Below are 23,059 nucleotides of genomic sequence, written 5' to 3'. Positions count from 1 at the left end.
TGCTAGATTTTCTAATCACAAGGTCATTCCCAGTAGGAACCCAGGAAAAAAACAGAGAAATGTCCCATAAATTTGTTCCTCAGAATGGAGTAGATCCTCAGTGTCCTTCAGGTCAAGCTGCAGATCTGCTCTTGGACGATGGGCATCCTTTCAACCTATATAAACTCATGTGATTGCTCTTAACCTTACCTCGAAGTCAAGTCATTACAATGAGAATGCAATAGGCACGCACAGAGAAAGCTAACAACAATGCTAATTAGTACCAGAGATGGGCGTTTAACTAACTAGCCATTTATAATATGTTCTCACAGACAGTGCTCATAATTTGCCTCTCATTTACTATTTTGGCCTTGTCTCGGGGCATGATGGTACTGATTATTTTGGGTTGCTTCAAGTGCCTCCTTCTGGATCTGCAGCTCTCACTTCTTCAATGCAAAGATAGCAGCTTGTGTTGCAGCACACACCATTAAATAAGTTGTCATTTGCATCTCTTTCAAAGCTTATTTCCACTGAAAACCTGGGAACATTGATTATAAAAATGCAGACGGTATTTCTCTTAAATCAATTAAAAGGCAAATGACATTATAGATTTTCTCAGGTAAATAGAATTTGTGCATCAGTTGGCCTCACAAGAGGCCTTCCATTTTTCCTTCTTTTGCAATTAACTCCTTGTGTGCTCAAAGCGTCCATACTTACACAGAGAACCGCTTATCTTCGCACAAACAGTTCCCTTTGATCCGAGCTTCCATCATTCCTATCTATTCCTACAAACAAGAGGATAGGTCTTAGTATAAGGCCCACCAGATTTAAAAATATATTTTTAATATAATACTCAAAATACTTAAATACTCAAGATGAAAATTTCAGAGAAACCTCTCTGTAACGTCCAGGTGAGTTGTTCATTACGCAGTGGTGTTCATTACGCAGGTCCTTCATTCACCCACGGTGGGGAATGCTGTTTGGATACCTCTGGAAGCGGGAGCGTCTCTCCAGCAAAGCTCCCCTGGGGCCAGCTGGCCGCTGACCTTGTGCAACACACCGGCTCAGCAGAGCAGGGGCTCATCCACTTTAATTCCCTCTCTGTGGAGCTTTTCTTTCCCAGCAGAGGGCATAGACTGTGACCGCACAACTGCCTTAAGAGGAATTCAAAATATATATTGTGTACCAGATAAACGTAGCGATCTGAATGCCAAGATTTTGTACTGGGCTATGCTCAAAAGGCCCATTAATTCACCCGGCTGCTCACTGGGCAGATTATTCTCCTTGTCACAAAAGTGGCTGCTTTCGCACACTCGTGTGTGATTTCCTAGAGCGCTGGATGTGCAGTGCTTTGAATAGGGCCATTCAGCGACCTCGCTGCTGAGCCAGCTCATTGCAGCGCCATGTACCCATCCCTAAATCCCATCCCTAAATTTAATGGTAATATGGATAGATTTTAGTAAAGCTCTCTCAGAAACGCATGGTATTTATGCGGATGCTGTGGGACAAGGGCCGGGGGAGCAGCCAGGTGCCAGCCCGGGCAGTGCGGGGTCTCTCCAGGATACCTGGGGGCAGGCAGAGGTGGAAACCTCTACAAAATGGGGGGAATGGGGCATTTTTTTAAATGTTTAGGTGAGCAGGGATGAGAAAGGATAGAAGAGGAAAGCAGAAGCATGTAATAGTAGTAATAATAATAATAATAATAATAATAATAATAATAATAATAATAATAATAATAATAAAGGAGTAAACACACAAATAAAGGGGAGAACATGCTCCTGCTCGGCCCCCTGCCGCTCCACGGCCGGCGCCGCCATTACCCGCCCGGCCGCCCGCCCCGGCCTGCCCGGGCCTCGGCCTGCGACGGCCCCGAGCGGGCACCGGGGCGGGCGGCGCTTCCCGCCGAGCCTCCCGCCTCCCCGCCGGCGGTGCCGGCAGCGGCCTCGGGCGGGCGGCAGCGGCTCGGGCGGCCGCACTACATCCCCCGTCGTGCCCCGGCGGCGGCGCGGCGCAACATGGGCGCCTGAGGCTGCGGGAGGGGCGGGCCGGGCCGGGCCGGCGGAGCGGGGCCGGCGCGGGGGCCGCGGGGCGGCAAGGAGGGCGCGGGGCGGGCGCGGGGCGGCTCTGCCCGCCCTGCCGCTGAGGGGGCGCGGGGCGGCGGCGCCCGGCGCTGCCGGCTCTGCCCTGTGCGCGCAGGCACCGCGGCGACGGCAGCGGCGGAACGGGAGCGGGGGTCATGGCGGAGACCGGCTCGGTGCACGCGACCCGCTTCGAGGCGGCCGTGAAGGTGATCCAGAGCCTGCCCAAGAACGGTGAGCGCGGCCGGCGGGCGGGCGGGCAGCGAGGCCGCGGCTCCCTGCGGGCCCGGGGGGCGCCCGGCGCCTCCCGGCCGCGGGGCCCTGCGGGCCTCCCATCGCCCGAGGAGTTACCGAAAGGAGGGCGAAATGGAAAACCGGGCTGTGCCTCCGTGGTAAGAGTGATAAACGGGGCGTTGATTGCATCGCTGTTTATTGCTGGTGTAAGAATGAGTGTTTCTTTGCCGCACCTATTTAGAAACTATCGCACACTTCCGATGGCTAAAGTTCAGGTTGAAAATGTTTTGTTTACGGATTAGACGTGAATTCTCTCCTTTGCCAGGTGTTCCAGCGTTGCGTTTACATTTCCTGTGCCTATACTTGTTCTTTCAGAAAAAGAAGAGAAACCAGGAGAGACAGTGATAGTGAAAGTCCTGTCAAATACCCAAACTAAACAAAAGTGACGCTGGAGGTTGTGGGGTGTCTTAACTTCTTTTTCCCCCCATAATTCTGATGTCTTGCAGCAAATTGCCCCTTATTAACAGTATGACAACTTGCAACGTACTGTTTATCAAGAGCTGAATCTCTCCATTTAAGCTAAGTAAAAGGAGGCTTTCTCTTCCTTATTTATTCTGTTACTTCTAATTTTAGTCTTCCCAGTTAAAAAAAAAAAAAAAAAAAAAAAAAAGAGTAATAGCCCCTTACAGTTGATCTGCAACTTTGCAAGGAAACCTGTAAGGTAGGTATTCTTCATGGGCCTGATTCGGGATGGAGGAGGACATTCTCCATTGACTTTACTTGTACTCCCGAGAATTAGGCCATAGGGAGCTGCAGGCTGTTTTCTCACAGAAGTCCTAAGGCTGTAACACGCTGGTTAAGTTTCTTGATGCCAATTAAATTGTATTTTTAAAATGTTTTCACTAGGTTCATTCCAGCCAACGAATGAAATGATGCTGAAGTTTTATAGCTTTTATAAGCAAGCAACCCAAGGACCCTGTAACATTCCAAGACCTGGATTTTGGGATCCGATTGGTAGATATAAATGGTAATTTTTCATGAACTGTGGATTTTTTTTTTTAATTTGGTATTTCTTTAAATGCTTTGAGTGGAGAGATTTAGGAGAGTAGAGCTTGGAGGAAGAGTTTAGTCAGTTTATTATCTCTAAGTAAGAGTGTTCTAGTCCTCTGAAGCTTCAGTTTGTTTCTTTCTTGTGTTCCACCTCTAAGCTAAGTTCTAGCTTAGGTAATTTATGACTTCTCAGAGCTGCAGGTGGAAGCCTTCCGTCATGTTCTGCAAGGGAGCAGGTTCCTCCTGGGCAAACCCATCATACTATCCATGCACTGTTTATCCCACACTGTAGCAGTAGAGGTGCTCTGTGGAGGGTTTGACATGGGCAAGAGTCTGTCCCGAATTCTCTGCTCTCTGGTTCTGGTATCTGATGTGACCCTGAAAACAGCCACTTCTTGCAGATGTGTGATGGCTCTCAATGTCTCAGGCCAAGCTCTGGTTTATTATCTTGCTGATCTGGCTGCTCAGTGGCAGAACCTCACAATATTATTGCTTTGCTCATACTAGGAAAAATTCCGTTTCACATTATTGCTAAGCTCTGTTTGAGAAGCCACATCAACTTTTTTTTTTTTTTTCTCCCTGATATAATTTGTCTTAAGTAGTGTTATTGCTGTCCATGTGTCAGAGTCTTTTAGGATCTGTGTAGTAAGTCTTTAGACTTTTTTCTTCCTGATTTGTGAAGCTGAGAGAGCAGGGAATGTGTTTACGGAGGCCAGGGCTATAATCTTCCACTCACCTGGCTGCTTGTAGCTGAAATGTGAGCCACCAGCCTTGGAGTTTTGCTCCAAAAACATGAGACAAACAGTCTGGTGAGGGGAAGGGACAGTGTTAAATCAAATGCAAGACCGTGTAAAGAAGTATTTTCTTCCAGCTCTTGTTCTGAGGTTCCTTCTATGATATTAGGGAATTTGTTTATAATTTCAGCCTTCCAAAAATGGAGGGGGGCATATTTTTAGGCTGTCATTATTTATTTTGTTATGCACAGTGTGATTTGAGGAAGTGGTAAACTCAGATGGACACCTGTCTTTCTGGGAAGCTGTTCTAATACCCTGACAACTACTTGTATGTTTTAGCTGATATATTTGGTCTTAATTTTTCTCCAGTAGGTCATCTTAAAAGAAAAAAAACAATTACCCAAATAAAAAGGGAAACGTGTACTTTTCATTAGGCCCTGGCTTTTTAATATTTTATTGAATGCTAACTAGATCACAGCTGATCAGTGAGAAATTGTTTAGTACTCAGGCTATTTAGTTTGTTGCTGTTTTGTTGGTATCCTACTGTTTGGTTATTCTAACAAATTATGTGTTTGGACTTTGCAAATTGTCCTTGCATTTTATTTATATCAGAGAAACTTCAGCATTATATAAGTGACCTACTTAAGGCCAAGCTGAAAATAATTCAAGTAAGCCTTGCAAATTTTGAAAATGTATGTGGCTTTCTTTCCTAGGGATGCCTGGAGTGCCTTGGGAGACATGTCCAAAGAAGAAGCCATGATAGCATATGTCGAAGAAATGAAAAAGGTAAGTTTATTAATAAGTGAAAGGCATCTTCTAGAATTTATGTCCCAGAAATAAATTAATGACCATGAGGAGTTTTTCTTCTGACATATGCCAGACCTCTAAGTAGGTTTTTAATCCCTGTGTGAACTTGTTCAATTTCAGTATAATGCTGACATGTCTGTGGGAGAGGAAAATCCTCTATTTGCCTCCAAAGCTGTTGAATTTGGATTGTTTTCAGAGAAATATGAGAGCTCTGGGAGACTAGTTGTAGGCATGTAGCTTAAATGACAGAGCTAAAGAAAGTATGGTATTGACATCATGGTAAAAGACTATAGTGAAACAACAAAATAAAAGCTGAATTTGGTGCAGACTTCTCTGTTTTTGAAGTTGAGACAGGTAAGAGAGACTTATCCTGGGAGGGGGAGGAGGGAGAAAAACACTCCAGAATACTTTCTGAATGCTTGCATGACTGGAGAGATGAGTATAATCAAGTATGTAAACTTAATTGTCTTTGAATTTTCAAAAAGAGCCCTTCAGCTTAAGTCTTCTGCACATGTCTTGAAAATATTCAATGTATAGCCAGATATGTAGAGCAGTGTAATATCTTTTTTGATCTTTCTTTTTGTGAATAGACATCTAACTGTAAATATTCTTAGCCATTAAGCTAAGAGTTAAGAGTTAGTTAACTCAATTAAAGAGTTAACTAAAACAAACATTCAGAGCTGAGGTTTCTTGTTTTTCATTAACCAGCTCATTTCACTGCTGCAGCTGTTTTACTGCAGGTCTTCTAGCGGCCTTTCCAGTTTAAAGGTTATTTACTATCAATCCAGATTTTAAAAAAATTTAACTGTAATTTATTATGAGGTTTTCACCAAGGAGTGAAAATACCAGCTTCACTCTGAATAGACTTACTTTTCTCCTAGGTTGGTATGTTAACATCCTTACAGGTTTACTAGAACACTTGATTCTTGCTGTATTGATTTGTATGTTTTTACTAGATAAGAAACTGGGATTTGACCAGTGTTTCCTCTCCCTTGCCTCCAGCCCTTCATCATTTTGGTGAATTTTATTTATACTGTTGATACTAGCTGCTTTAAAAGTGGAAACACAAAAAAAGACAGGAGGCTAAATTCGCTTTATTTTCATTGGGTTAAAAATCCCACCAAACTTGTAATTTTTCTTAATTGGGACATGAAAAGAAATTGTTCGTTATAACCTCATTTTGCAAAATGTATTCATATTTCAGAAGAGTAGCTTATTCTGCTCCGTGCAGGAGTGTGTTCCATCACAGGCACTAACGTGTGAAAATGTGGAATTCTAAAGGAAATGAGCAGGTCTCCTGTGATGAACCAGCTTGACCCTAATGAAGCACAAATATTCTGCCTCTTTGCTCATCTTATTTGTAGGGGCTGGGGAGCAAATGGCATCCGGCCTCACTCAGCTTCAGACCTCGGCGTCTTTTCACCCTGCATGCTACTGCTTCCATCTTCACCTTTGAAATGCCAGCTTCAGCTTTTCCAGCCTGCCTGATTCTGTTTGAAATGTCAGTGGAAAAGCATTTCAAATGGGTCTGTTGGGCTGTTAGATCAGCACACATTGCACTAATCTTTGTGGTGTTGCTATGGGTGTGCTGCTGCTGCTGTGTAAGGACTGTATAGGTACCCATTTGGAAAATCCATTTGTAGCTTCATACCACAGAATTGTATTTAGTGATATATAAGGCTGCCGTATTTCCAATTATTTTTTTTCCAGGCTGTGTTCATGGCACTTGCATATTGTGTCTTGTTTTGGCCTATTTGCCCCTCAAATGATAGTCCTGAAAGTTGTGGCTGTTGAGGAGAATGTATCTGGGTGAGATTTTGATATGCTGGTAGGTGATGAGCAAACACATCTTAAAGCTGGCTAGGATGAATATGAGTTCAAGACAATTTGTTGAAGGTAAATTTCTCTACAAAATGGCATTTCTGAAATTTTATGTTATAATATTATTTAAATTATTTAAATTTGACTATATTATTTCGTCTTATTAGAAATGGTTTACAAAGTATTGGTACATTAGCATAAGAAACGTCTATGATGTTTCTAATTTAAAACAAACATGTAGCATCTGAAAACAGTAATTCTGGATGCATCAAAACATTTTACATTTATAAATTTTAAAATTGCACATTATGCACAATGACTATAGGAGTAAGCACTTGGCTTTTTTTTCTGCTCATCTAAGTACTTTCAGTTGCAAAGCTCTTAACATACATGTTCTGCTAAAGATTTTTACAGTGCACAATATAGGTGTAAATACAAGTGTGTTGGAATGGAAGAGAATGCTAAAATAGGATTTTTATTATTTCAGTGCTACTGAAGATGTGTTGGGAAAAGCAAAAACATTTCTGGCTAATTACCAGCTCCATAGGAGTACTATGTTTCCCTCCAACAATTATAGACTGAATTGTTTCTAGGCATGCACTAAATGGCTCAGAGAAGCCGCAGTTTGATGCAAGTCTTGTTCCTTGGCATCTTTGCATTGCAAGTGTCTCCTTGCTTACCTGCTAGCCAGCCTGGACCTCCTGCAGTGTGTTGGAGAACTCAAGCTCTTGCTCCTGCTTCTTAGGAACTTGCTTCATTTGAGCAAGGTGCTTTGTAGCTCTTTCCCCCTCCTGTTACTTTTCCTGGAGCTCCTCTTGGGCAGGAGGGATGTAATTTGCTGCAACCTGAACCTTTTCTTACTGTTGTTGCCCCTGTGAAAGAGGCAGGGAGGGCAGCAGTTGAAGGAGGAACAAAGCTTTCTGTTGAAAGGACTTACATTATTGTCCTATTCAAGTTTTTAAGAACTTAATATTGTTTAAAAAGTGCATCTCTCCTGTCTAGTGTATTTTAGATGTAAGATCTAACATGATTGTTCCTACCAGAGTGTATTGGTTTGGTAAATTAATTTTTTTCTTAATCAAAAGAGCTCCAAATCAGTTGAAGAGCAGGACTTGGCTCTAGTTTGCTATTCTAAGTGTGTCTCTGCGCTGTCCCTGTTTTGCCCCTGTTCCTTTGTGTGATCTTCTGCTTGGATCCTATTCCTTATTTTCCTTTGTGCCTGCTATGTGTGTTATGCTGTAACTCGGAGCTGGGGAGCTAGGTGGACTCACAGGGGCGGTTCTTGAGCTGCTCCTTTCACGCCATCGAAGATGGTAAGGTTAGACAGAAGAATCTGACAAAAGTCTTTCAGTTTCACTTTATCCATGCAAAGGCTGTTGAAAGAGAAATTCCATTAGGTCAGAGCAACCTGTCCAAACCTTTGGATTGTTTTGGTTGAAAAATGATGAAATAATGGTTGCAAAGGTTTATTTAATGGAGGCAAAGGCAGGAGCAACCCTCTCCCTCTCCCAAAATAAATAAATAAATATATAGTTACCAGAGATAGTGCAGGTTCTTATTGGGTAAATGTGGCTTGCATATGTTGTTTTCGTAAAGCTTCAAACTAATGTGTTCAGAGACTGAGTGAAATATTACTGAGTCTTACAGTGACCAGAAATTTGTGAAATTGGTTGAGTGGATGAATCATTTCAATGCTGTTTCATGAGATGCTTCATATTTTGGACTTGTGCAGATACTTGAGAGTATGCCCATGACGGACAAAGTTGAAGAATTACTACAAGTAATAGGCCCGTTCTATGAAATAGTAGAAGATAAAAAGAAAAGAGGATCTGACCTAACCTCAGGTTCGGACAAGTAACTTCCTTTGTACTATTAATAATCACAACTCTGGATTTTGGGGGGCTTGTTTTCTATAAATGATTTAAAGCTAAACATTGCATCTTTCTATTTATTCCTTACCACACGGCAGTTCGAATGGAGAAAGTCTCTAAATATTTGGAAGGTAGGAATAATGAATTAAGTGTAAGTCCATCTTTTCCATTGTTCAGGTGCTGTGGTAACTTCCACTTGTGACTTCTGGGCTTGCCACATCTTTAGGTGCCTCTTTCTTTTGTGGGGGGCAGAGAGGGGAGAGGCAAATCAAAGTTAGTCCCAGAAAGCTCTATTTACATGTTTAGTCATGTTTATCTACATGTTTTCTGAACTACTTTAAATAAAAAATGTGTGTGTGTATGGAGGGGGACACTTAATGCCTCTCCTCAATCTGTACATCTCTTTTATTTAAAGGAGAAACCGTTTCCAATCTGCCTTGCCACACTTTGATGTAGCTGCTACTGTCAAACTGCAGCTTGCTGCTGGTAATCCAATTGGCCATCTGACCTGAAACAGGGAAAAAAATCACTCCCAAAATCCTAAAACTGCTTTAAATCATATTTGCTCTAATACATGCAGAGTAATAAACTGGTTTTGTGAAAATTTCAACCCTAACCTGTCCAAGGCTGAAGTTCAAGAAGGGGGTGTCTATGTTTTTAAAATCCCTGAGAAGTGGCAAACCTAGTGGTGTCACAGCTGCGTAAAGATCAGTGCAATGATTTTTATTTAGCAATACCATTGTGAAAATGCTTTGATAATTACAGTTATTATGTTACAGGTAATGGGTGTGTAAGGTTGTAATGTAAGGTTTATAGCTGTTCAGATCTGACTTCTAGCGATACCAAAGCAAGCCTAAAGGAGCTAAAACCTTTAATAGCTTTAGAAACTGGACCATTGCACAAATTAATTGGCTTAGTATGGGTTTAAGAAGAAGCAATCATAGTTAAGATGACTTTTGTATGTGGCTTTTTTCTTTCCCCATCTTAAACATACTTTTGATTTCAGTTTTGCCATCCTATTTCAGAGGGATATAGACATAGTTTCCCATAGTCTGCGAGGAAAGATGATGGCTGAGGTTTTTCAGTGGCCTTTTTGAAAGCATTGTGACCTTTTTTTTGTCAGCTAAAATTGTGTGTGCTTTTTGTCTGAGATTTAATGAGCTTGCTGACAGCAGGACTGACAGACAAGACTATAAAAGTATCAGTAGATTCAGGTCAGCGATCTGTATAATAAGGATTTGCTTTTCCTTAGTGTCTATGTGCCAAAAGCTACTTCCAAAAAAGTGACTAGACAAACAGAGAACCACAAAAGTTGGAAAAAACAAGTAATCCTGAAGCTATTATTGAAACAGATATATTTTAAAGGGAGCCTAAATGTAAGGAAGTGCAAGTAAAAACTTTTTCTTAGTTTTAATGTAGCAAATTTTAGTTTCACACTATGTCAGTGTTACTGCAGATCTAGATGTGTTGACCTGCGTACACTTCATAGCTGCAACATCTAACTGTGCCACAGTGAGTTTTGATAGAGTTGTCACAGAATCCACTGTGGCTGTATGTTAAAACTTCATTGTTGGATCTAAGATTTTGAAACTTTCTTCAGTTGCCTTACCACATTCCCTGAATCAAAGCGAAGCTGAATGAGCTAGTGTTTATTGTGCAGGTCTTCTAATGGTCTTAAAATCCTTCAGGGAAGTGTGGAAGCGTGATTACCCTCAGTTTTCCAGGTACATCCCAAGGAATGTAACTAATTTGCTCAAAATAACATACACTGTTTGAGATGGGGTGGACATTGATGACAATACTCTAAAAATCAACATATGATTAATTGTGTTAGTGTATCCATTTTTCTATCTGTGCTCTTCCCACCCCAACACTCAATAGCTACTTTTATATAATAAAATCGGACCCCTTCCCTCGAGTCTCCTGCTTTCGTGTTGTACTCTCCTGTCTTTGGGCCTGGGTTGTTTTGAGTTCACCTTCTGTTCTTCTACCACTGGACTTTTATCTGTATGAAGATCATTATCTGATTAAAAATTATATGCAGCTTCCTCAAAAGTGCATCACCAGTATCCTTGAATTAGTTAGGAGATTGTCCAGAAGACTAGTGAGCATTGACTGTCGCTGGTGTGGCACCTCTGGACGATTGGTTCTATCAGAAAAGAAAACATGGCCTTTTAAAAATGGAATTTCTATTCCTTCCACTTTGGTTGAAAAAGCTAAATATGGACCACTGCAGTGCTTGAGTCAGTAGAGCTTGTGGCTCACGTCAATGAGGAGCACTGAAGCCTGACACGGCAGCATTAAAATCGTGGATAACATCCACTGATGGACAGCTAGGACAAACTGCTGCTGTGATCTGTGGGTAGCCATGTCCAGCTACCCACAGTGGTGTGCTCTGCCTCGTTTCTGGGGAAGCAGAATACTAGGATGAGTTGGCAATGAAAGAAAAATGGAGAATTCTCTCTGAAAGGCTGAGCAAATCTAAAGTACTTCAGAAGTGTGTAAGCTGGTGTGCAAGTTCAGGCCACAGCTGTCTGTGAGAAGCCCAAGTTCTCAGCAGAGTTCAGTTAGTCTCTTTTTGACAGCTCTGAAGTACTTCTTTACAGAGAAAACATTACTGAAAATCCGTTTTCAGGTACCTAAAATACTAGACATCAAGAAAAGACACTGAGCACTTGGTAGTCTCAGGACTGCAGAAGAGAATGGGCAACAGTGCTGCAAAGCCCTTGTGTTATATGGAGAGGAAGGTTGGGTAAGGAGATGACAGGTCTCTGTGCCTGGTTGGATATTGCTGCTTAGAAGGGAAACCTTTCCACTTTTTGCACTTTTAGTAAGAGTTAAAGAAATGTGATGGCCAAGCCTATGCTAAAGGACTCAAGAAGCTTCAAACCACACTTTCTCTGTGAATTAGAAACTTTCCTGTTCAAGCTTTAGAAGACTTCATTTCTTGTTTTTATTACATGTGAAGACACTGAAGGTGGGTAGAATTGGCCCAACTCAGTGACCTGATACAGGGTGAAAAAATCCACAGTTCCAAAGGCAACTCATCTTCCTCGCAGTTTCCGTGAGAATGTTTGTGCATGTTGTCTTTATCCCAAACATGAATAAGCCATGAGGAGGAGGAGGGCTACCTGACAGCCCAACACTAAGACTAAACAAGGTATCCAGGAATTGTCCACACTTTCTTCAGTAGAGTTTTGCTGTGTGCTCCCCTTCCTGACAACATGTTTAATCTGCATTAAAACACTACTAAATAAAGATGACCCTGTGCCTTTATGTTGAGTAGTACTTTTTGTAAACCTGTTTGAAGACCAGATGTTACCTGCAGCAGTGACACCAGTTTCACACTGCAGTGGTTGTTCCAGCCCCCTTAGAACTGTTTCCAACCCCCTATTCCTGTAATAATAATGCTCTTAACTTTTGTTGCCCTGCAGCACTGTTGTGTCCTGTGCACGGTTTTGTTCCCAGCTCTGTGGCAGCTGCAGCAGCGTCGGTCCCGCTGACACGCGGTGCCCGACGCTTGCAAGGCGGCCTGTGCCGGGCCCGGGTGGCACTGGTGGCTGTGCAGCCTGGTGGCCCAGGAGCCCGTGCAGGGCCCACGTCCAGCAGCTCGGCTGTGCGGTTCAGTCAGCAGGGCTCATGGGCAGAAAAGGCCCCACATGAACACGTCCCCCTCCCTTTCCTCTTTTACAGAGCAAAGGGACTGTAAGGATGCAAGTAAAGTCTGTCTGTTTCCTCAGTGTCTTCCTATATTGAACATGGGAGCCACATTTTCAACACTCTAAGGATGCAGGCATCAAAGTTGGCACTCTTCTAGGACAGGCTAATGCATGCAAGCATTTCTGTTTCAAAGGCAGTAGTCAGTGGAGGGTGCAGGCAGGCTTCAAGGGGAGGATTGCACTTAGGAACAAAAAGTGAATAAGGGTTTTTTTTCCACTTAATGACACTTGTTCTTAAACACTATTAACTTTCAAACCACACAGCCAAAGATTGTTTCTCTTTTCAAATAGTTGTGTTTTCTTAAAGAGCTTCTCAAATCGTTTTCAACAGCTTTTCTTCGTGATGGAGCATTCGGTGGTGTGTTGTTTCTGCTTATGTGTGGACTTTTTTTTTTTTTTGAAACACCCTTTGCGTTTGCTTCATAGAATCAACTTTTCATTTGTTTGCTAAACAGATGAGGTACTTGCTGAGGTTCAGAGATACTTGTGAAAATGAATTCTTTCCTTCCCCTTTTCCTCGCCAGGATTTTTAAGAAACTGTGAATCTTTAAGGCTCTGTAAGAAGAGACCAAATATCCAAAGTCCTCGTGTCCTTGGAGCTGCTGTGCTGCAGTGGGATGTGTTGTATGGGGAGCTGCACCACAGCAAGGAGAGGCACTGAGACTGCGGCAGGGCAGGGTGCGGGAGGCGAAGCTGCCGGGTGGATGGGGGAAGTTTGGGGTTTTTTGATTGTCTTCTGATTGTTTCCTCCTTTATTTTTGTCAAAACAGCTGTAATCAAAGTAACTGATTATATTTAGGGAGTCTGGTGTGACTTTTATTTTACAAATATTGTGGTTAGTGCCTCAGGAGTTTTACAGTTCTGTTCTGGAAGCACCTGAAATGTTCCAGGTTGCTTCTCTGCGGGATGGGGCTACTAGAGGATTAAGGGCTGGGCCAGCGAGTGCCAGAACTGGCAGCAAGTCTTGCTGAGATGTGGGTTGGTGCCTCAACAAGCCGTGGCTTGCACTGCTGCAGTGTGTACCCACCTCAGGCCTTCCTGTCCAAATGGAATTTCCCGGCCTGCTTTGCCTGGGATTAGCCTTGGCACTGGTGGGTTTGTGCTGGTGCTGCCCAGCAATGGTAGAAACTGGGGCAGAGCATCTGTGTAGATAAACCTGAATAAATCAACAGCCCCTTTTTGCTTTCCGACAGTAGTAGTAGAGGAGACATCAGCACAGGAGAGCAGCAGAGTAAAGATAAGCTCCTTCAGAGAGTGAGAGAGAAGCTTCTTTGCTTGAAAAGAAAAGCCTGTCTCTGTTTTGTGCTGTGTTGAGTCAGTGGAAGCAGCAGTCGCTGGACCTGGATTCTTTCTCTAGCCAAATGACAGTCCAGCCTGTGAAGGGCAAGAGGGGTTGTCAGAAGCTCCTCAGGTTCTGGCAACATAATAATTTAGTGGACAAACCTGCTTGCTGTAAAATGTAGATCTTTGATATTCTAGAAGTTTGACTTGTGTCTAAGATGTCGTGGCGAGAGCACTGAACTCCAGCTTCCCCACAGCTGTGTTCTCCACAGATGGAAATGGGGACAGAGGTATGGCAGGCTGGGGAGGAGCGGGTGTAGGTGCTTGTATCTTGGTTTCTTTCAGAAAACTGGCCATCCAGCATGGGCTTGTGTTCTATGGAAAACATTGTGCTAGCAAAAATCAGGACTCTGTTCAGCCATGTTTGTAAACGGCACTGTAATCTGGTAATCCTGGAGTAGCTTGGGGGAAAATGTGGTCAGTTTTTCTTCTGGTGGGAGTGCAGAGACTGCTCTTGGTTTTGAGTATATTATCATTACAGACTAGAATTTCTGGACTATAAATGACCCATCAGAATGGTTTTCTGTTTTTTTTTTGTTTGTTTGTTTTGTTTTGTTGGATGGTTGATTGTTTTTTTAATGTAGTTTTGATTTCACAAGGTTTGTCTTTTGTTGTGTTTTCTGGTGCAAAACATAGGCAGAGGGTAATACACCTTTGCAGAATCAAAGCAACCCCCTCCAAGGGTTGATGGTGTCTTGTGCCCAGGGGAGACCTTAGCAAGCCCTGCACGTTCTCCCAGGGGCCTGGAGACGTGGAAACACCCGTAAACACAAGGGTGATAGAGGCCTGTGTGTTGCACAGGTGACCGAGGTGTTGGCAGTAAGGTGGCAGAACCCGGCCCCACGGCTTTTGCTGTGCACGGACTAACTGATTGGCACGGGGTTGGTGACTCTGTGTTCCAGGTGTCCGCTGGTTAATGGGGAAGCACCTGCCCGCGCTGGGGCATGGACTGGGCAGCTCCTGCCCCAGCGTCTCAGGGGAGTTGGGGAGGAGCAGGGCACATCCCAGCCAACCCAGGAATCCAATAACCTCTGTTACAGGGAAGGTACCGTGAAAAACTGAGGGAGCAGATGCCAGTGATAGGTATGAATGTGAGGAAATGTCTGTAGATATTGGTCAGAGGAAAAGCATAATGGCCCAGGAGGACAACTCTGTAATCCTAAACATGATTCTTGCAAGTTAATATATGTGTTTAAGGAGCAGCTGTTGTGTTTGCTCTTATCCCCAAGATACTGTATTAAAGTAGAGAAGAATGAGGACAAAACAAGGTTTGGGAGATATAAAATAAAAGAAAAAAAAAAAAGAATTAAGGAGATAGGATTCTTTCCTGTGTTACAGTGAAGTTTAGGAAGATTAAACAGCAGAAAAAGTAAAGCAGCAGCTAGAGGAAAATCTGACTGCCAAGATTTGTGAGTTTATGGGATGCATTTTCTGCAAACTCAAACTTAAATGTGTTTGTAATGAAAAGCGGTAAAGCAGTGGTAACGATAAATAGTTTTATTTCTCCATCTCTCCTTGTTTTATTTGTGATGGCAGCCCATCACAAACGCAGAACAGATGTTATAGGGCAGGCTGGGCCACTAAAATTTTTCTTTGTAGTGTGCTGTATTAAAAACAATGAAAGGAAATGAGGGTATGGAAGGTCTTGCTCTTCTGGCTGAAGAGGTTATTGATCCCAGCTGATTGCATGTGCTCCCCTCTCTCCTCTCAGGACAAACACATGAACCTCTGGGCAACCTGCCCTGCAAGCTGTTCACATGAGTGCTCTCAGTGAGGTCTAGTCAAAAACTGGACAAGCAAATATTTGTTATTTGTTAAAAAAAATCTGTGGTTTAAGCAAACCCAGGTGGGAAGGTGTAATGCCTGAGGATGCAGGCAGAGTGTAGCCTATTTCAGGCAGCACAACTGTAGCCGAGGACGGATGTATCCGTGCTCCAATTTACTGAAGCACCTGTGGTGCTGGTGCTCACAGCTTTCGTGCTGACAGCAAATCTGCAGTAGTTCCTGTTCCATGGGCTCTTCAAAGAGCCTCTTGGCCAGAAAGCCAGTGTAAAAGGAGAAATATCGAAAAGGTTTCTAAGGCTTAACTTAACCTTGAAACATGCTCCTCCCTGTGAGAAGTGATCACTCATTGCAGTAATGTGTTACTGGGAAAGCTCTGCTGGAAAAAGGAGGTGGAGAGTTTCGCAAGCAGGAACACAGTTACACAAGCTGAAACTGAGGCAGGGAGCCTGCCTGGGTCAGCGACGCGCATGAATTCAGCAGGAGGCTCTGGTGGCAAGAACTGGAGTTCCCTGATGATTAAAACAGCTTTGTGCAATGTGTGGGCCTCCCTGGGACTTGAAACAAGCGTTGACAGAGCTTGAGACCGCTTAAACACGGGGGTGTAAAGGGATCTCCTCGCAGCGGGGTCCAACCTGCTGCTGTAGCTGGTGTTTGTGGAGGAGGAAGGGCCGCGCGGTGCCAAGTGAATCGGCTCCGCGGGGCCTGGAAACGTCGTGCCGGGTCTCTGGGCCTCATGAGAAGATCAAAAATAAAAGGTGTTCGGGGGATGTGAAAATGAGAGGATGGGCTGTGAACAGAGGGGACCTACTTGGGTTTTATATGAAATGACCCTTGTGCTTAGCTGAGGCAGATCCAGAGAGGAGGGGAAGCTCCGAACTCCAACTGGGAGCAAAACTCACACTGACATTTATGGGGAGCTAGAAATCCCTGTCTCTGAAATTGGGAGAGAACCTGTGTGGATGATGAAAGACCTTCACCTCGAAAGTGAAAAGCTACCGTGTAAGGTTTTGTAGTACCTGGGGTGGAGTGAGGAGGTCTCCTGGTCCAGTCTTTCCTGTTTACTCCCACACAGTCAGGTTTGGCAGTTCGGTTGTTCCCCCATTTTCCAAGGGAAAGTGGTGCCTGCCCTGCCCTTTCCAGAGAGCTGAGGCTGCACCTCGTGTTTGTGCAGTGAGACCTGAGCTGTTGTGTTGTTCTTCTCACATTGCTTCTTGGAGGGGGATAAAAAAACAAAAGGCAGCATTAGAATTGCTTTTCACATTAAAAAGAATTGTGCTTATGAGAAGTTTCCTGGGAATATGTTAGGGTTTTTCTTTTGTGTGGAAAAAAATCCTTGCAAGTGCCAAGTGTGCTTCAATAAGGAGAAAATGACTGTTTAATATCTTGTAGTCTTCAAAGTAGACCATAGATTTTACTGGGTCTCTCTTCTCAGCAAAGAAACTTTTTTTTTTTGAGATAAAAGTTAAATTTGGTCAATCTTAAGTGGTGATGCAGCGTGCCCACAGAAAACAGTCTCACAGTAAAACTAAACTGATCCGGATACTTAACATATTAATTAGGTCTATAGAGAAAGTAGAGTAATTTTGTGGGTTTTTTTTTTTCCTATTTGTTTTAAAGCAGTTTGGATAAGTGTGGAAACAAACAGAATGTGGGAAGACAGCTTGCCTCTTCACAGCAAGATTTAAAGTAGAAAACACTTAGCAGTAAATTACCACATAGCAAAGAAAGTTGCAAAGCTGGTTTAGCAACTCTGGCATGATTGGATATATTTTTGCTGTGAAACCTAAATGTAGGAATTAGTTTTTGGAGGTTCTGACAAGGTAATGTAAAAATTATGCAAATGACTGCTGTGATGGCAATTAAAATGGATAGAGCTGGGCCTTGCAGTCAGCAGGCAAAATGGGCAAGTATCCCCTTCTGTCCCTTGTAACCGTGTCCTGTTGTACTTTAGTCCTCTGTACTTATGTGCAAGGTTTAAATAATCACCTCTGTGGATATAAATGTTTGGTTTTTTTCTTTATGTGGTTATGGAATTGACCCTTAAATTTTTGATAGTTTTAAAAGAAACTGCACTTTTCAATTCTTTGGATAGTGAATAATTGTTAATTGTAATACATGACCCTTGAATTGATTACAGAATTGGGAAGCAGATTTAGCAGTTGCTTTGTATCTTCTTAAATGTTTATTTCAAGGAGACTTGTTATTTAAATATTTATGTAATTAGACATGCAAACGAAGGCTCAGTGTATGTTTCATCTTCTTCTCACTGAAACCTGTGCATATGCATTTATTTTCGTATGTACTTTTCCAGATCTGCATAAGCATAAATCTCATTACCACAGTTTGTGTCTGCTTAAATTGCTGCAGGAGAAAAATGCTTAGGATATTATACGTTTCCTTCTTAGACTTCTATTACTCACATAATTGAATCGAATGTTTTAAAATTCACCTTTGAATTGAAGCATTCAGCCCAAAGTTTTGAAGCATTTCAGCCCAAAGGGAACATTCTGTATAAGTGTGGAATCTAGGATTAAAAGAAAATGGCTAAGTCAAACCTAGGTAAAAATCTTAATGTAACTTCACTATTAATATCAGCAACGGTTTCAATCTGGGAGTTTATAGTGAAAGCAGCAGTTCCTTCTCTTTCAGTTGGCTTCCTCAGAAACACTGAGGTTAGTTAGGAGGATTTGCAGAAACACTGCCAATAGTTATGAATTTTATGGTGAGCCACGAAGGAGAAACCTTAAATTAATTAAGGAAGAATATACGGATTTAGAACTGGCATTATTTGGTATATATTCTAATATGGAAATACTTTTGTAGAACTATTGACTGCTGGCTAATACTTTGAAGGTGTGGAGGGGAGGTTATACCTGTTTTGGTTTAATATATAAATATCCTTTTATTCCCTTTGAATGTTTGCTTAGACCTTAGTAATGTCATGACTTCCACTCCAAATATGAAGGCTGTGAATGGGAAAGCTGAAAGTAGTGACAGTGGAGCTGAGTCAGAGGAGGAAGGGCTTCGTGAAGATGAAGAAAAAGAAATACAGCTAAATGCCAAGGGTATGTTTTCTATACGTTCCACAGAGTTTCCTTCAAACTTATTCTTACCCATCTGAATAGCAGAAAATTCCAAAGAATCGAGAATTCTAAATCATGAATCCTCAATTCTTTAGGGGAATTTTATGTAAAATCACATACACGCGTTTGTGACAACTGGCCTTATCTTGTTAAAAGGTTAGAAGACTAAGAAAAAATTTTGAGCTACCGTATACAGATTTTTTTTTTATTCATTTAAGAAGTCTCGTTAGTGTATTGGCTTGAAGTCTACAGCATACTCCGTATTGCTTTGGGCTTTGTTGTGGGTGCATGGCATGAAACAGGAGAATTAAAAATCACCCTTATTTTCTTGAGAGAAAACAAAACAGAATTTTTGGTGAGAGTTGGTGCAGAGTTGGGTTCTTAAAGAGTTTTGAGAAAATACCAGTCTCAAATAGACAATGAATGAAGTTTATGCTTTCAGAAGTCTGTGCTGTTTTCTTCCCCCGCCAAGGACATCGTGGTCGTTCTTTAGTTTATCACTGAGACATGCAGTAGATTTGCTTACTTATGCTTAAATATCATTCCTGCCTTTTGCAAAATAAAGAATATACTTTGTATAAGAACAGAACTATTCCTATGAATGTGAATCTACCTGAATTTTTATATTTTGTTCTACAGATACATTGAAAATATAGCCCGTTAGAAGGTTAGATACATGAAGAAATATGTTTTGAATTATTAGGTATCTACCTGTCTATTTGCAGCATTTTCTTGTTCTTTTACAGAATATAAGAAAGTGAAGCAAGACTCAGCAGCTGCTAAGGATTTGGAAAGTATTGTCACTAATGGCTGTTCTAAGGACAACTTTATCCCCAATCTGCAGAATGGCATCCAGACCAAATCTGCCCTGAATGGCCTGAATGTGGAAGAAGAAATGAAGAAAACAGAGCAAAGCCTAGAGCTAACTAGTAACACTGCTCACCAAGGTATTGTCCTTGCAAGACTGTGTTGTAATTTACATACCTTTTGTTTGGAAGATATTGTTACTGTTGAAATCCTAATCCTGGCATTCAGAAACAAGCAGTCATGCCTTCTGTTTACAGAATCCCAAAGAATTTCTAAAATAATAATAAAATGTAATAGCAATATAAAATAAGATTGTATATTTGTTTTGTTTAATTGATTGTTTTTACTGAAAGGGTAGATTCAAGGGGGGAGGCAAAATACACAATTCATTTATTCAAAGATCATTATTTTGTATGCGCAAATACTGTTTGATTTGAGAGCTACTGTGTAATGAATGAAAATCACTAATATCTGTATTTGTTGTTTCCAAGGATTAAACATAGTGTAAAAGCTTAGTTGGTGAAAGTGATGTCTAAATACATCATTTTAGAATCATTTGATAACTTCAGGCAAAACTGCTCTATACATAGATTAGAAAGGAGAGCAGAATGAGCAAGATAGGATTAAAATTTTCATCCTATAAAACAAATATCAACATGAGTTTTAGTTTTCGCAGCGGTAAAAATTTGACATAATTCTTGTATTAATATAATCTTTTTATTTTTAATGTACCTTTAGAATGGTAATAGCAGATGAAATGGGCAGGAGTTGAAGCTCATTTAGATATTGTAACTCATTGCTTTACTCTGCCAGGACTGGCTTTATTTAGGAAGCCTGTGTGCATGTCTCCCTCCCTTGTGTGCAGGTGCAAATGAAGAGAACGCCGAAGAGATCTCAGGAACTCCGCACCTAACTAGTGATTCAGACAGTGAGGTTTACTGTGACTCTATGGAGCAGCTAGGACTAGAAGAGGTAAGAGTGCAGTGTTTCTCGAAACGTTTTGCAATTGATAGGCTGCTTTTTAAGATATTCCCAACCACTAGCTGCACATTTACATGCACATGTAAATGAAGTAACTCCTGGGTAGCTTTCTTCTCTTCAGGTAGCCATTTCTGTTCTTTTTATTGTTAGTCTTTTGCATATTGATTGCCACAGATCTAAAAGCCCTGAAGTTTTTGCTCTCAGATCATTCACGCTGCTCTCAGATCACTCGGGAGAGGGGGAGATGTGCCAAAGATAACAGCACAGTGACACCAAGAGCTATGTCCACGGATGGCTTTAGGGCCTTGCAACATATGTAGGGCCCAGATCCAGCCATCCCTAGGAAGCAGGGGAGTGTCTCTGCAACTGGGCTTCTTGCATTCCTTCTTCCAGCCTCATGAATTCCACAGTTGCTTCTCAGAATGAACAGGAGCGAGCCTAAGTAGGTGGCTGCAAAGTAGCCTAGGTCTAAAGGAGTGGGAGGAAGTGGTAATTTCCAGGGGGTTGTCTACTTTCTTCAGCACTAAGATACCTCTGACTTTTATATGAGGGGTGGGCACCAACTCTGCTGGCTTAATTTTGACTGAATTCTGTTCATTTTATTAATTGTGATCTTAATTGACCTGCTTGCTCAGGTCTCTGAAGGAGGTACAGCTTAAGCATAGACTTTGACAGTTGTGCTCAAACACCCATTTTTTTCCTGATTCTGAGGAAGAATGTGTGAATGGGAGGTGGATGTTGCAATGTTGTAGCATTCTCTTGTTGGCTGCTTCCTGAGAACCTCGAGAATTCCCTTTAGTCCATCAGAATTTTACCCAATAGTGAAACATATTGGGAAAGGTGATTTGGGAGCAGTGCTGCAAGTTGCATTATGTAGGTGATTTCCCAATTGTCTCCTGTGTCATTGGAGCTTGTTTGAGAGGCTTTAACTGAGGTGGGTGGATAATTTGTCACATTTCTCAACCTATGTGAGAAAAGATCCAGGCTTGAACAGAATTACAAATGTTCAGGTACATGTAGATAAAAACAGAAAGAGAATGATGGATTGTCTAATTCAAGCTAGAAAAAAAAATCTGTGAAAAAATAAGCTATATTTTTATTGCAAAACATTTAGCAAATTCACTTTCTTAACCCTGATCATGCGGGTTTGAGAACTGCTATTTGACCAGCAGGGTTTGGGCCTCAGTTTCCACTTGCTCACTCCTTCCTTGCACTGCTTTTCCTTCATGCAGCTGTGCAAACACTTGTCCTTGCCCTGAGCAGGGTGGTGCTGGTACCACCCAATGGCAAGCCTGTTCTGGCTCGTGTGTGACCTTACTAACACGGGCATCCCGTCCACTTTTAGTATCTTCCTACATGTCACAGGCTTTGAGAGGTGGGAAACCGTTAGGACCTTCATTTATGTATTCATTTATTTGAAAGGAACAGGTACAGCCAGGAAAATACTGTTTCTGTTAACAGGGAGGTCTTGATGCTGGGCAAAATATTTTCTTAAAGTGAAAGAGGAGATGGTGCTTCTTTGTTTTATTTATTATCTGTCACATTTTACTGAATTTAATTATTCATTTATTTAATTTGTAGTCTTTGGAGATCAACACATCAGCCAAAGGATCCTTAAAGCCTTCATCACACTTTTTGGATGTGGATCACAGTCTTCTGGTAGAAAATACAGGTTTTCCGGGACGGGCTGACGTGGCGCACAGGTGTCTCCAACTCAGAAGTGATGCAGAGGAAACAGCTCAAGAACAAGGCGAAGTCAAGTGTGGAGGAGAGGATGGCAAGGCCAATAACGGGGGTCCTCACAAGGAGAAGAAAGGTGGAGAAAAAGCGGATTTCTATGGTGTCAGAAGAGGGAGAGGTATTGCACGTGCAGTATTTGTTTCTTTCAAAATAATCTGAAAGGATATTTTCATGCTGGGGAGCATTTGAATAAGCACCATCTTTTGGCTTACTTTGTACTTCAGTGGTGTCTTATGTGAAGCCATGGAGTATTTTGGAGGTGTGTTGCCAACGTAGTTTTCTATGTAATGCATACATGTATGTCTGTAGTGCTAGCCATGCTTTTGGGTGATTATTCTGCTATCTAATATGGCCTTAAAAGCCTAGGATGGAGCAATCACTTAATAGTCCAGATGTTCCGTATATGTTGAACCTCTTTGGTATATTTTCAGCACATTTAAATACTTCAGTTTAAGAGCAACCCTGTATTCCATACTGCTGTCTCTAGAAAGTTAAAGATGAAGTTTCTTTATGCTGTACTAAGAACCCAGAAGGTAGTTAACTTATAAATAACACACATTTATGTATATGTATTAATATACACAAATGACACATTTTTATGTGGCACTTTTACGTTATCAGATAGAGGGAAAAAAATTACTCTTATGTCAAAAACTATTATGAAGAACGTATTATGGCACTACACTTTATTTTATCTCTTTCCCCATCTCTCTCTTGTATTTTACTAATATTTGTTGCTTACAAACAGAAACAGGTTAGTTTAAAGGAGAACATTTCAAGCAGGAATCTTCTTGCCAGTCTGTTATGTCCTTTGTATTCTGCCTGGGAAATCCAAGATGACCTAAAAATGTCCCTAGCCCGGATAATAAGACAGCTCTCACTTCCTTTCCAGGATACAAGTCGCTGCGGAGCTTGACGGCGTCCGAATTAATGTTTTTTTTTTGCTAAATGTGATGCATTTCTGGGACCGTGCAGGATAGAGCTAAGCTAATGCTCACGCGTGCGTTTCCCGCCCGCAGGGCCGCGGCC

General features: G+C 42.0%; 1 protein-coding gene across 4 annotated transcripts in view; it reads left to right on the top strand.

Moving 5' to 3' along the window:
- Positions 1-2,195: 2,195 nt before the first annotated feature.
- The window catches only part of ACBD5 (acyl-CoA binding domain containing 5), a 24,931-nt gene continuing 4,067 nt past the window's right edge, over positions 2,196-23,059 (top strand). Inside the window, exons 1-9 of one of the 4 annotated variants that reach the window (XM_026048741.1) lie at positions 2,196-2,291; positions 3,198-3,318; positions 4,789-4,861; positions 8,436-8,547; positions 8,673-8,705; positions 18,347-18,484; positions 19,249-19,449; positions 20,175-20,281; positions 21,872-22,148. In XM_026048741.1, the coding sequence (XP_025904526.1) occupies positions 2,216-2,291; positions 3,198-3,318; positions 4,789-4,861; positions 8,436-8,547; positions 8,673-8,705; positions 18,347-18,484; positions 19,249-19,449; positions 20,175-20,281; positions 21,872-22,148 (1,138 nt within the window). In that variant the 5' untranslated portion in view covers positions 2,196-2,215. Of the gene's footprint in view, positions 2,292-2,434; positions 2,450-3,197; positions 3,319-4,788; positions 4,862-8,435; positions 8,548-8,672; positions 8,706-18,346; positions 18,485-19,248; positions 19,450-20,174; positions 20,282-21,871; positions 22,149-23,059 lie in introns of those variants that run through there. The other 3 variants (XM_026048743.1, XM_026048742.1, XM_026048744.1) reach the window with 3 other exon arrangements.

This window comes from Nothoprocta perdicaria, unplaced genomic scaffold (assembly GCF_003342845.1).
Source record: "Nothoprocta perdicaria isolate Ctin4 unplaced genomic scaffold, notPer1 scaffold_57, whole genome shotgun sequence".
NCBI lineage: Eukaryota > Metazoa > Chordata > Aves > Tinamiformes > Tinamidae > Nothoprocta > Nothoprocta perdicaria.
This window is presented reverse-complemented; position numbering and strand designations above follow the sequence as displayed.